At 47.5% G+C, this 15,091-nt stretch overlaps 1 protein-coding gene across 1 annotated transcript; it reads left to right on the forward strand.

Annotated features, from left to right (window-relative positions):
- Positions 1–357: 357 nt before the first annotated feature.
- On the forward strand, positions 358–13,155 carry LOC127071808 (high affinity cGMP-specific 3',5'-cyclic phosphodiesterase 9A). The gene is made up of 8 exons (XM_051011491.1): positions 358–576; positions 1,828–1,952; positions 2,637–2,844; positions 3,326–3,440; positions 7,976–8,213; positions 8,293–8,679; positions 8,846–9,097; positions 9,271–13,155. Exons 1-8 carry the CDS (start codon positions 552–554, stop codon positions 11,326–11,328), a joined length of 3,408 nt encoding a protein of 1,135 aa, XP_050867448.1. The 5' UTR covers positions 358–551; the 3' UTR covers positions 11,329–13,155.
- Positions 13,156–15,091: the final 1,936 nt, after the last annotated feature.

Raw genomic sequence — 15,091 nt, forward strand, 5'->3', positions numbered from 1 at the left:
ATCGATTTCGTTTCGAACCGATCGGACGGACGGTTAGTAGGTACGTGGTTCATTGGCAACGATCGAAACTCGCGAGGCGATACATTCCGAGTACAATGGCTTCCTGCACCTCGTCCCAATGATATTGGCCTCAACAAAATAATGAATAAATTGAGCGTGGGTCAGAATAAAAATATAATCGTCCGCCGTACGTTCATGATTCACGTTTCATTATCCTATTAGAGCCAATGGACGGGTAGCAGAAGATGGACTCTCCTCTTCCTTCCTCTTGCGGCTTCTGCACTCCCTTTCTCTCTCTCTCTCTCTCTCTCTCTCGCCTATCCGTCGCGGACGCGTTTATTCTTCGTCGGAGGAACGTTGAGAGAGTAAGATTCGGTCGGTCGTAAAAACCGTCCCGAGAGGCGATCGTTCGCGCGCTTTCGATCGTCGTCGGCAACGTTGGCGGATAAACGCCTTCGAAAAGCAAACGGCCAAAGTGCGAGAACCGCTTTGCGAGTCAATGCGTAGGAATGATCTTTCGTCTTGGCACGCCGTGATCGCAGACAGAAGGGATGCAGGAGATACGGTGGGATAGAGGTGGGTGCGTCTATATTTGCGCGTTATAGCTCCGTTACTTTTTTTTCGATTCGTTTGATTTCGAAGAAATATCCTAAGGTCGAAAAGATCAAAGATCGAGCGTCACGACTAAAAATACGAACTGTACTTAAGAATCAGATAACGTGGCTTTCTCTTATGCTTGTAGAGGCCGCTCCTAGTTTTCGAATCAATTAGAGCAGTTTACTTGACAAACGATGAACGCACTCGATGCGAAGTTTACTCTGGCGGAGTTATGACGGTCGAGAGCGACCTTACGACACACAAAGAAGACGCGCAAGCTCGCTCGCCGTCTATTCGTTTGCACGTAACCGAAGACTCCTAGTTCGATTTGTAGGATCGCGCGTCTAACGCGTTTCCTTTTCTTTCTCCCATTTCTGTCGTACTAATCTACGAGCTTTATCGACGCGGATCGCCTCGAAACGAAGTCTCTTTTTTCTCTTCTTCGATTTTTCGATCTTTCGATTCCTCGATCGGAGGCCAACCCCTCGTTTGCTCGCAAAAGTTCGTCACCTTTGCAACTCCCAAGAGGTCACCGTACCTACCTCCGGAGGGTAAAAACTTATTTCGAGTACGGAGACTCGTTTGTTTGCTCTCTCTCTCTCTCTCTCTCTCTCTCGGCACGCGGCAGCCATTCCGGGGGTAGAGTTCGGGCAGGTCGCGCTCTTACTCGTTCGCCAGCCTCTTCTTCGCTCGTTCGTCGTCGCCTTTGTAAAATCGAACCACGTCTTGTCGTCGAGCGTAAATGGGATAAACTTTTCCCAGTTTATAGGCATTTCACCTTTATTACCGTTATCAGCGGCTTCTAGAATTTTCCTTAGGAATTTTAGTTTTCCACGATAATGCGAGATAACGTTGAAATTTCTTTTTTACGATCCTTTCGTCGACGAGAATACGACGCAGGTGCGAGAGCAACGGAAAATAATAGAAGCGAAAGGAATTTATAAATGATCCCCGAGGTAACGACGACGTATACGGCGGGATCGTCGAGGAAATTCATTTTTCATCCTAGCGCGAAATACTCGAGCGTGTAAGAAAGTACGTACGCGTCGGAAGGATCTATGACGAAATAGGATAGGCGCGTATCGTCGATTCTGCCCTAACATTTTTTCCCCGTGCTTTTTTCCTTTCCTTTCGAAAATCGCGTTCCTTCTCTCTCTTCTTACGTCTTACCCATCCCGTCAAGGTGATCGGAACTAGATTAATCGTCGAATCTTTTCGCGCACGTTTCAGAACTCTTTAGAAACGCTGCGGAGGCTGGACCTCTGGATATCGTGAAGCTTCGCAAGGGAGATAAGCTCCTGAACATTTCGTGTCACTTGCCGGCAAACACTCCCGACACGCCCTATGTTCTTCAGGTAAGAGAACATCGATTTTAATTCGAACGATAATGGAATTTATCGGAGAGAATATCCCTCGTTCGGAATACGGATCGCGCGCGCGCACGTGTTGGTAGTTACGTCTATTCGCGTACTAACGTATCGAGTAACGTGCTCGAAGTAATCCAGCTTGCGTCGAACAATTCGGTGCATGCATAATTCGGTTCGGTATAATCCGATTTGATAACAACATCGGCAAATGCGCGGATCGGTTTTGTACCGTTACAAATCGTTCAATGGCCCGCGAATCGTGCACGATAAGCATCGAATCTGCGATTACCGACGGACGACGTTCGATGGCGCTCGAGCGCGATAAGTCGTTGAGCATCGATTCGCATCGATTCGCATCGATTCGCATCGGATCCGTTAATAATCGAATCTAATCCAGGTAGTAGTGCATGGTTATACTCGGAGGAGGGGCTAATCGAGGGATCGACGAGCGGGCGAATTTATCGGAATCGTTTGAAAGAAACGTCTCGAACGGTGAGATCTCCAGAGATAAGAACACGGGGAAGGAATGGGAGGAACGGAGAGGGGTAGGAAGAATGGAAAGAATGGAAAGAATGGAAAGAAGGAGGGAGGAGCAGGCACGAAAGGGAGAGGCGTCGCGCGTGGTAAGAGGAGGAAAGAGCGTGTCGTTGTAAGAGGGCGATACTGTTCAAGGTCGTCGGTGCTCACCCCGCCTCCTCGGGGATGATGGAGCTGGAAGTTTTGCGGGCGCTCGAGAGCCGCGTGGCGACCCTGGAGCGAGAACTGCGCGAGCACCAGGAGGCCGTTTGCGCGTCACCACCGTTGGCACTTCGGGAACTTAAGAGGCAGGTCGACAGCTTCAAGAACAAGCTCGAGACTACCGAGCACCTCAGCTGGCTGGGTGAGTACGTCGACGGGATATCATGGCTCGGCGGATCTTTCGGTTTCGGTCCCCCTCCGGAGCGGAGCTTGGAAGGTTACCGCTTTCTTTTCGCGCTTTTCCTCGAGAATCGAGTACACCTAAACGCCGGCGCATTCGTCGACCTCGTCGAGTAAAGTTTCCGAGGTCGAGCGAAGAGTGTTCGTTCGACAGCTAGCTGGAAACCTAGCTAGCTCGAGACCGTTCCTATCTCGGACGTCTCTCGGACGACAATTCGATATTTAGATTCGAAAAACCTCTTTCCAGCCGTCAAACGATTCTGCGATGGTTCGTTCGGATGGAAATAATGGGAGTAATCGGTGTCGGCGGTAGTTTAATCAAGTTTTCCCCGGTTGGCTTAACCGATCTTTGTTCCGCTCGGAGATATTCGTGGATCGTCTTGAGCGACGTTGGTGGGGTAACGTTGTCGGAACACGCAGCTTTGTAATCGCGTCATTTTCAGGTTTCTACAAGCAACTCCCAGAACCCATTTCTTCGGAAGCATGTAGAAGGTTGCAATATCGTCGGAAGAGCGACGGTATAAAGCGCAAAGTGCGAGAAAAGTTCCTCAATATCTGGTAAGTCGACGAACTTGATGTAATTCGTCTCAGACGAATGCCATTGCCACTCTTTCTCTCTCTCTCTCTCTCTCTCTATTTATCCCTCGACAAAAGTAGATATTGGTAGAAGTAGAGTTGGAGGAGTCGATATTTGGCCGCGTTATGCGCGGTAGCAGCCATTCGAAGGATTCGAATTTTTCGCGATATATCGATTGATTCGTTATCGCAGACGTCGGACGAGCGTTGCGTCGCGGTGCATCGACGAAATCGTGTTCCGTTTAGAGGTGGTCACGGAGATCGAACGTTTGATTGGAATACCACCGGAGAGAGGAGGGTGCATTTGTATTCGAAATAGGTCATCAGTCGCGGTGGCCCAAGACGATTAAGCCCCGGTTATAATCCTATCTATTAAGCGGCAATACGTCCTTGTTTCCAGTTATATCGTCGTCGATCTAAGCCGCGGATGCGGCCGAGTTGCCTATACCAACGCGCGTGATTGCCAATGATCGAGGGCCTACCCGAGATTACGATTTCCACCAGCTACGTGTCTCGTGTCATTCGCGCGTAATAAATGTACCAATGTCTATTCGCAAATGACACCTTTCCTTCGAACGCTTCGAGATTATCCCGTTAAAATTGTACGCTTCGGAGAAACGTCAGAGTACCTACGGACGTCGATTTGCGATTACGGGATTCGATTCGACGCGGATATTTCGCAGCTTTCAATCGTTTCAATTTCTAGCGAAATGGAAGAGAATTTTCGCTCCATGCTTGGCGGTTATTATTCTCTCTCTCTCTCTCTCTCTCTCTCTCGCTCTCTCGCCCGCACGTTCAAAGCTTTTCAGCCACCAAATGGAAGTGGCGCGTATACAGAAATTGGAACAAACGTCCAAGTGGACGAGGTCGAAAATATTTTGAAATTCCCTTTTCGACGTTATTTCCTTGTATCGTCGTGCATCATCGTAATGCTTATTCGATTCGCACTGGCGTCGCCGTAGAAACGCACGAATACGTTTCGAATCGAATCGAAATTCACGAAGGACGAACATCTCTCGGATTCGTCGCGCGGCCCGTTAAAAATTTTGGATAGCTGCCAATCTCTTTTTAATGTTGCAGAATTTATGCGCTCGTCTCAAGGACCAAAGCGGACGCGTCGTAAAGTTTTAAAAATATGTACGTCTTTGAGAATTTTATTTTCCCCTTTGCAGGCGACAAGAAACGATCATCTCGATTTTCTGCTCGTCGTACGACCTCAAAGGAGCTTTCACTTTTTGCGTTTAGAGTACGCTTAATCTCTCTAAAAAGCTCCTTTGTATCTCTCGTCTCTTGTCAATTCGATGCCTCGTTATCGTCGAGTTTCGCTTTTGAAGAAAATATCGAAAGCGATGCGGCGATTTTTGTCACTTCGGTAGAAGGCTTTTTTTCTTTCCTTTCTTTTTTTTTTCGATAAAGTGCACGAAAGCAAGAAACAATCGTTTGGCTAAAACGACCCCGCGGACAAAGTATCGCAAGCGTTGTACTCGAAAATTGCGTCGAACGACAGTTTCGTTTTTCTTTCACGACCTAACGAGTTTTTAAGTCGAGACTTTTGTCTCGATAGGGAAAGAGGAAAAAGAAACTCGACCTCGTTGTTTTCCATTTTCCAGCGGGGAATTTACTTTCATACGTCGTGCGTACTTTATGATACGAGTAAAGGAAGATAAAAGAAAAAGAAAGAAAAAAGGAAATAACAAAACCAAAAAATAGAGGGAGAAGGAGAAACCCGACGTAATAATATCGTAGGAAAGGTTAGCGCGATTGGAAGACCCACCGAAACAATTGCTATCATCTTTCGGAAGTCGACGGAGCACCGAGATCGGTCTCCGGGAATTGCGTTCGTTTTAAATGGAAGTCACGTTGATGGAAAATGGTAATTCGAGGAAGCGCGGAACAACTTGGGGAATCTTAAAATAGGAGCTTTCGCGCATATGCATATCTCAGCGATGTCGAGGAATGTGGTTGTTACGTAGCGCCGTGTACGTAGAATCGTCTCTACGTAGCTTCGAGATACCCTTTGCCGGCACCGATATACACCGCTTTCGCATCTTTCGCCGGTGTATATCGATTTATGCAGCTTTCGCTGATCTGGCATTCTGCCATGGATCCAATAACGAAGACTTTAGACGCCTCCGTGCAAACCGTCGCACGCCCTTTCGCGTGTTCCTTAATTGATTTTACTTTTACCACGTTGGGTACACGCGTCGTAGGTAGGTAGGCACCTTCGTTCTTGCGTTCGCGAGTTTAAACTTTGAGACGATTAAAGCGAGATGCGCGACGTAATCGTTGTATTTATAACGTCACGCTATAAGCTCGGCAAGCCGAACGCTTACTTCGAACACTAATAATAGAGAAACTTGTAATACAATTTTTCCCTCGGAGGAAATTTAATCGACCGGTGTCAAAGCGTCGATAAATTAATTATCGCGGCGGTAACGCGACGAGATTCGTTTCGAGGGTTCGATCGATCGATTCGCGGCCAGTGTTAATTTTTGTTAATAAACCGACCTCGCGTCATTAATGGAATTAACGAGCTCGTAAGGGAGGCTTAAAGATCGACGATCGAAGACTGGAAACGTTTTGTTCCGTAATCGGATTCGCTTCGTTCTCTTTCGGACGACGTCTTTTTGGGTATCCCACCAGGATACGCGCGTGCGGCGTACCCCGTTCTTATAGAAACGTTTATTTAGGGCTCGAAAAGAATTTCTTCGGAAGGAGAAGAGTCGTTTCGTTGGGTTTGCGGAACAACGTTCCACGTCCTTTCTTCTCTTTTTCTCACGCCCGATGATGTCGGCTATTTCGTAGCTATTGACTCGAAGCTTGGAATTCGACGCAGGAGCAATGGAATCCGATGTCCCTGTAGGTCAGCGATATGGAAAGGACGCGCGGGAGCAGCAGGAGAGAAAGTATTTCGTAGGCGATTAAGCTCGGCGAGCCTGCTACTTTATCCGAGATTACCGTCCTACCGTGGGACGTAAATTGAATCCCGAAATGGATGGACCATTCTCATTGACTCGTGGAAAATTCATGTCGTCGCTCGCCTAAAGAATTCATTTTCCCATTGGAGAAACGTACTTCCGCGTAAACGAACGCCGAGGATTTCCAGAAAGAAAAAAGGGAAAGAGAAAAAGGAAGAAAGAAAAAGAATGACTTCTCGTTTCATAATTTCACGTAAATTGCATTACTTCGCGTCGAGGAAAAAAAATCCTATTAAGAATTCTTCGTTTCGAGCCGCATCGAGCGTAAGCTAATCTTGAGAATAATTAACGCTTTTTAAGAGTCGAGTATCCACCTTTACCCAGGACATTATCATTAAGGAGACATTAATTAAATTCGCGACAAGGAATTCTTTTTAACAGAGCTTTACTCTTTTAGCGCTATAAAAGTTGCGCGCGCGCGCGCGCGCGCTCGCAGGGATGCACGCACATCGTTGGACGGTATTATCGAGCAGCGAACGTAAACACGAGCGATGGCAGCTTGAAAAGAGCCAGTAGCATGTACTAAGCTACACTCGATGTGTAAATCCTGCTGTCGGTTCCGGGTCATCAATAATCCGAGGATTTCGAGCTCCCTTTTAACCGTTTACTCTCCCGCACTCGATTCAATACGGTGCATTAGGTAGGGCTCTCGTTTGCCGTAATTCACCAGTGTTTCCTCGTCGATGGTTATCAAGCAAAAGGGTGCTTCGAAGCGTTGCTTCACGGGACAGAAATCCTGCGAGGTCCGAGGAGTAAAAAGACGACAAGTTTTCGACGGCAAAGCTTCTTTAGCGCGAATCTCGGGCAATTTTCGGAATACGAACGATCTCTTTGATAAAATCGTGTGCGACTTGCGATCTCACCACCTTTCTCGAGAATCTAACGGTATCTGCTCCGAAATCATTTATCGCGCAGCAGATTCTTTGAGAATCGCTAAGAAGGACGATGGATAATAATTGCGAGATAATTGGAGAACGATTATTCCGGACGCTCTTCATTCCTCCCCTCGTACGGGGAGGACTCGTAGCTGCTGAATTAATTACGAATGAGAAATATGGGCCCAGCTTCCGTGCTCTTTTCGCGACGGATAAAGGACGAGCTCGCGAGAGAGGAGGGGTGCGCAACTTATCTTTTAATGTCATTAACATTAGTCGTAACAGAGGGAACTCGCTCGTGTAGTTACTTGCATTGTTTATACACCTACCCGTATAACCGCATACGGCGGCGTTATTGTCACGATGGAGCGGATCGCGTTATTCGTCATGGCGACCTAAGCTTCTTAGCGCGTTACCGCAAAATGCTATTAAGCCGCCGTTAGCCGACTAATAATCAGATGTGGCGTACCAATAATGTGGCGAGCGTCGCGAGGCGTGCGTTATCACGGTGCCGAGGCGATTTCGTGCGCCGACCTAAATTCTGGATTGGCAATTAACGTGTAGCTCGTTAACGTCCCTACGAAATGATCTTTTGTCTTTCCTTTCCCGTCCTCGATCGCGAAGACGCGGTAGATTTGACGTTCTGATCGTACGATCGTTTCAGCGAGGTGGCCATGTCATCGAACGTTCGGGAATGGCTTCGCTCGCCGGCCTTCGATGCCCGACAATGGGAAGACGAGGAGCTCCTACTGATGCTGCAAACGATGTTCGTCGAGCTCGACCTACCTCAAAAGTTCAACATTCCCTTGTACGTTCTGAGGAACTTCCTTTACGAGGTCTACATAAACTACAACGAGGTGCCGTTCCATAACTTCCGGCACTGTTTCTGCGTCGCGCAAATGGTAAGATCGATTTAATTCGAGCGAGCGCATCGATTTAAACGAACCGACGATCGTAACCAAGCGATTGCTCGAAACGCAGATGTACGCGATAGCTTGGGCGGTGGACTTGCCGTCGCGGATCGGCAATCTCGAGGTCTTCGTCCTGATCGTCTCCTGCATATGCCACGACCTCGATCATCCGGGCTACAACAACATCTATCAGATAAACGCGCGTACCGAGTTGGCCCTGCGCTACAACGACATCTCGCCCCTGGAGAATCATCACTGTTCGGTGGCCTTTCGCGTCCTAGAGGCTGCCGAGTGCAACATCTTGGCGTCCTTGGACTGTTCGACCTACAGGACGGTGCGCGAAGGCATCATACGATGCATTCTCGCGACCGACATGGCCAGGCATAACGAGATACTCGCCCAGTTCACCGACATCGTGACGGACTTCGATTACGCGAACAGGGCCCACATTAATCTGGTAAGCGTTCGTTCCAGCGTTCGTTCCAGCGTTCGTTCCAGCTCTCCCTCGGTCTCGCAAGAGCATACGTCGTCATCCGTCAACTCTCGACGACGAAAATTATTCTCGCGGACGAAGGAGTCGCGAGAGATCGCGAAACTCTTTAACCGAGTTTGTTTTTACGTAGCTATCGATGATCCTCATAAAGGTCGCCGACATCAGTAACGAGGCACGGCCTATGGAAGTCGCGGAGCCGTGGTTGGACAGGCTGCTTCAAGAGTTCTTCAAGCAGAGCGACGCGGAGAAACTCGAAGGGCTTCCAGTAACTCCATTTATGGACCGTGACAAAGTGACAAAACCCTCGTCGCAGTGCAGCTTTATCGGCCTAGTTCTTCTTCCTCTCTTCGAAGCCCTCGGCGAGCTGTTTCCAGAACTTGAGGTAACGCGCTTGGAGCTAAGGGGGTTGCGGGGAGAAAGAGGGGGAAGAAAGAAAAAAAGAAAAAGAAATCGATATTCCTCGGGCGATGATCGCCTCCTCTTGCGTGACTCGGCCGAGGATAAATGACCCGTACGTAACCGTACTTATTACGTGTACGATTCGTCTCTTTGCAGGATCTCATAGTGCGGCCGGTGAGAGAAGCTCTCGAGTACTATCGAAGACTGAACGAGGCGGCGAAGGACGAGCGACATCATCGCAAGAGCGTGGTCGATCTCGGAGAATCGAATCAGTCGTTGGCTCAGGTCGGTAACGCGACCAGCTCGACGGCCGCGACCGCGGCTTCTCCGGCGACTGCCGCGTCGGCCTCGGCCTCGGCGTCGGCCTCGGCCTCGGCCTCGGCGTCGGCAACGACGTCGGTCGTTAAGTCTACCTCGTCTCACAGCATGCGCTCGAAACGTTCCGGTGGTACCGTTCACTCGAGATCGCGCTCGACGGAGGAGGACATCACGGAGAATCTGACGCTCGAGGAAGCGGACAACCTCGAGAGTTCGGATCCCGAGACGGCGACCGAGGTCGAGATAAGCGAGAAGACGTTAAAGTTTAAAATCTCGACGGAGGGTGCGACGGTCGGATCCGGCTCGCACTCCGGCAGAAAGAGTTATCCCGGTAGTCGAAAGGGCAGCAGGGAGAAGTCCTCCTTGGATCATCACAATTACGAGCTGGCGCGAGCCATGAGGGAGCACGAGCGCGAGCGCGAGCGCGAGCGCGAGAGGGAGAGAGAGAGGAGACGAAGCCGCGGCGAGAACAATCTCGGAAGCAATCTCAGCTCGCCGGTTAGCGCGAGATCGACCGACGGCAGCAGGATCCTCGAGGAACTCGAGCGAGACGATTCCATCTTCTTCGATGGAGGGAACGTCAACAACGAGACGCCGCAGATGGTCGAAGGGAACGGGAACGCGATCGGCGGCTGCCGAGAGGAACCTGCCAGAAGGAACGGCTCGAAGCGTCCATCCTCGTCCGGCGTCGGTCGCAAGGACGTGCCGATAATTCGACGAGAGTCGGTCGTCTCTTTGCGTTGCTCTTGCGACGACAAATCCTCGAATAATCACAAGTCGCTGCTGTCGCGTTTGAGGAACTTTACGGATCGTTTGAGCATTAGTTTCGACTCCAAAGATTCACCTAGTCCAAGAGCCACCAAATACGTGGCGAAAAGTCTGAATAAAAGCAATACCGTGAGCACCGGTACTTGCACCGCTATCGCCAGGCGCCGCCAACAGCAACAGCAACAGCAACAGCAACACGATCCCACGAGCCTCGTGTGCAAGCGATGCAATCTCAGGAAAGTGACGACGAGCAAGGAGCACGCCGGGAAGATGCCGACGACGACGGTGGTCGAGTTGTCGAGCGTAGAGAAGAGAGCTATGACATTGCCGAAGGTGAGGAAGACGCAGGACTCCAAGAGCAAGGGTTGGAAGACGGTCTTTGCGAAGGAGAGAAAGTCGTCGGCCTCGTTGGAAGTTTTACCCGGCGAGAACGCGGGCGACGATAGGAGGTCGATCGAATCGAAGCATCGTAGAAATCTGTCGAATCCGGAAGGTAAATGTTCGAAGGGACGAAAGGGTCTCGACGTCGACATCGACATAGGCGTAGACATCGACATCGAGTTTAAGGAGATCGAGGTGCGTCCGCCCAGCAGCGTCGGCCAGCGACAACGGAAGAAACCGGAGATCGTGGTTGATCCGGATAGCTCGTCGCCTCGCGGATTCGACGACGCCGATTCGGACATGGGAAAAGTCGAGATCAGACGGAGCTCCGCCAGTATGGAGGACATATCGAAGATCACGAAGCAAACCGAGACCGTTCTCTTGGGCTCGTTGGAGGCGAAAAAGGCGGAGGACCTTCAGCACACGGGTAGTTTGGACTCGATGCTTTGCAAGGAGTCGGTAAAGGCGAGCAAAAAGACGAACGCGTTCTCGTCGCCTGCCGCCTCGAAAAAGTCGTCGCCGGGTCTCTTTTCGCGTTTCAAGTCCGGCATGAGCATCGACAGCACGAGGAGCAACAGCAACAGCGGTTCGTTGCACGATCAGGGCTCGCAACACTCTCAGACCGGCTGGATATCGTCCTTGACAGCGAGTTTCCGGCCAAAGAGACAAATCACGAGCGAGGTGCCGTCCTCGTCGTCGCCGGCCGCCCAGTCGCAGAAATCCCAGAGCCGCGAGGAGATCAAGTGATACGTCCTTCGCGTCGATCGAGAAGCCGAGAGAGATGGATCTTCCGATACGTCGCGTCGAGAATGGTGGGCCCGACAGCCGTTCTGCTGCAACAGCTAATTCTAGCGCGACTCAGCGACGAGCTCGGAAGTATCTTATTCGGCTCGCGATCGAGCGCGAATTCGATTTGCCAAATCGCTACCAAATTTTTCCCAGGAGTTCCAGCGATCGCGCTTCGACCATGGAATCGACCAAATTTGTAACGAGACTTTCAAATTCCTTGGATTTCAGTGTAGCGTCTCATTCTCCCGCTGCTGTACGTGACTTCCTACGTCGAATCGCGCCACGCGATTATTTTCCTCCTTTCTTCCTTTTTTGCTCCTTTTCTTTCTTTCGAAAAAAAAAGAAAAAAAAAATAGTTTTTACTTTATTTATTGTCGAATCATGGCACAGCCTAACGAGTAAATGTCAATGTTGTTCGTTGAATAGATGCGCGTATATACCTATATACATATATATACGTATATATGAATATACGGATAAGCCGTAAGAAGGTGTATTCGTCTCGTTCGACGTCGGACAACACATCGTGTACGCATACGTGTGTCGCTTAAGCGCGTTTTACGCATGTGTGCAGCTATCTGTGTACATATAAGACACGTCACACACAACAAGTTTATATATGTATATATAATATAGGATATGCTAGTTAGATAGAGAAAAGAAATGTCGATTCGTAGACGGATCGATTCTTGCGCGTATGATCCAGAAACGAACGAGAGATGATAGGTACGAGATAGGTGGGTATACCTGGATACCTAGCGGTAACGAGAAAGACGCAGCCTAATTGTCTTTCTCGTTCCATCGACCGCTCGATCCCTCGACGTTTTGTTGCTCGGAGAAACACGCGCCTTTTCATCTTTGATTTTTATCTACGTTTACTTTTTTCCTGCTTTCCTTTTTTTTAGATGTTTATATTTTTATACTATTACATCGGCGTGTCCGTAAGCGATTAAGAAACCGCACGTATTGTTGAACTCTAGTCTTATGTTATCGTTTTCGAGAGAGAAAGAAGAGAGTGAGTGAGAGTGAGAGTGAGAGTGAGAGGGGGAACTAGGGTATTTTTTAGTTTCTTAATTTTTTTCCCCCTTATTTCTTTTTTCTTCTCTTTTTTATTTTTGTTCTCTTTTTTTTTTTTTTTTAACAACGACCGTAGCTTTATTCTTTAGGGTAGAATTACCCTTGGACTTTAACGATCTCAACGATCGTTTTGCGTTAACGCGCCTAACGTTCCTTTCAACCCTTTTCCTTCCGTTGCGTCGAGGAAAAAGGCTCGTTAAGTTTTATCGAAGGAAAATAGTCGAGAAATCAAATGAATGCGAGGAGCAATGTCTACGAGTTGACTCTAACGATCTTTTTAAATTTCGAGGTACGCCTCTCCATCGAATCAAAAATCGTAACTTTCAGGAAATGCTAAACAAATATCGTTCTACCTGTGTATGTCGATTCGTCGATCGTCTGTCTGTCTGTCTGTCTGTCTGTCTGTCTGTCTGTCTGTCTGTCTGTCTGTCTCTTTCGAATATAAATGTGCAAACTTCGTTTAGATGTATGAACTTTTATCCTAAAGATTGCAAGTAGAAAAGGATTACCTTTTACATCGGTATATGTTGGCAATTCGGAGGGATTCTAAATCGTAGAATGAGAATTGGGAGGAACGAGTGTGCTACGTCGTCCGTTCAGAGAGAGAGAGAGAGAGAGAGAGAGGGAGAGAGAGGGAGAGAGTGAAAGTCGCGTAAAGTAAATGTATAGACTATATATGATCAATTATCAAACACTATCTGTGCCTGACCTACGTATTTATTTGTCACTTTCCTACTTAGTAATTTTACCTCTTACCCTCTTCTCATAAGGCCGAATAAACGCGGGCCAACTTTTCTAACGATACTGGCGAAGAAAAAGAGAAGATTTTTAATCTAGCCGGACAATCAATATCGCTCGATAGAATTCCAAACGGATGCGAACGAACGTTCGAAGCGTCCTACGATTTCATTTAAAAACCGAAAGACGTACGAACGATAAGAACGCGTTTATCATCCGCGAAAATCGAACATCAAACGAAAATTTGAAATATATTTTTAAATGTCCACTTTAATACTAATGCTTTTTTATCGGTTAGTATATATAAATTAGAGTCGATCGAATAGCGGATAAATTCCTCGATCGCGCATATAAATGCGCGATTTGTATGAAGAGGAAGAGAGAAGAAGGAGGGAAAGTGAGAGCAGCGATCAAAAAGTTGAAACTTTGAAATCGATATCAAATGGGCCAAGCGGGTCGCAACCTCGCGACACCGCCCTCACTTGTCAATTCGTTATTAACTCGCACTAACGTGTCCTTCTCATATTTCAATTACCATTGTCAATTACGGGGTACAACCAATCGATCTCTGTCATAGTTTCTCTTATCTCCAAAGAGAATTTACTTTAGTGTCGTGAAATATAAAAATCCTACTAAAAGCGCACCGTCGAGTCCGTTCCTCCTCTGGCATGCGTCGATCCTATCGAACGATACGACAAACTTATCCGTACGCCCGTTCGTCGTCTTTCCCAATCCATAGATTAGCGAACGAGATTCGTAAAGTAAAGATTAAAATCGTATCCGCGTCTCATAAAAAGATTGCACGAACTGACCCTACGTCGTATATAAGAAAAGAGATAAGTATACAAATGAATGAAAAAAAAGAAAAAAAGAAAAAAAAAACATATATGTATATATATATATATATATGAATATAATTCCACGTACGGATAGAAATGTATTTAGCTGGTACGAGACTTTATGGAGAGAGACTTGGAGGAGAGATGGAAAAAAGAAATAAAAAAGGATATCGTTAATTTAAGCTCGCGGGCGAGTTACTACTGCGATAGTCTAATGATGTAACGTATAATGGCGTGTGTGTAAGAGAAGATGTAATGGAAAAAAAAAAGAAGAAAAACAGCACGATAAAAAAGATTCTCCGCACCGCGGAAAATGCGTCGTCGATTTATCGCTCGATCACGGCGATGAATCTCGATTCGTGTTGATAGATTTAATTCGATAGTCGTTTAACGAATTTCGCCCTTGTGCCAATGAATGTAAACACAAAGACACGAACGATCCTTCGTTCTCTCGTCGAATAAAATGTTCTAAAGTAAAATTGAGACTTTCGGCTGATAATTCGATCGTATGCGAAAAAATGTTTGACGATCGTTGCAAGATCGCAACTTTGCGCTGATACGACGTTTAGAGAGAGAGATAATGAAACGAAAGAACGATGTATTATCATTTCACGTATACACGCATACACGCGCGCACGCGCGCTCACACACGCACACGCCCACACACATATACATACGTAGATAAACAAAACGAGAACGAGGCGAATAAAGTATATACGATGATACTACTGTCGATCGCATGGTACTTATCTACCATTCATTTAATTCTAAGATGTAATAATATCAATGTTATTGACCAAATGACCCGTGATCGATGTCTATGCTTATCGACAAGATCGGTTTTCTTTGTAAATGTAATTGAGCGAATGAGACAAAAAGAAGAAAAAGAAAATATGGCGAACGATCGAGCCGAGTTAAAAATAATCTTTTCTCGCTTGTATCTTAAATTGATATTATTTCAATAAAAGAAAACGTTGTTCCCATCGATCGAAAGAAATTTGTCTCGTCGTTCGCATACGTTACGCTTACACGTTCGGCGGTTGGATTTGGAAGAGAAGTGTAGGCGA

The sequence above is a fragment of the Vespula vulgaris genome, chromosome 23 (genome assembly GCF_905475345.1).
Source record: "Vespula vulgaris chromosome 23, iyVesVulg1.1, whole genome shotgun sequence".
NCBI lineage: Eukaryota > Metazoa > Arthropoda > Insecta > Hymenoptera > Vespidae > Vespula > Vespula vulgaris.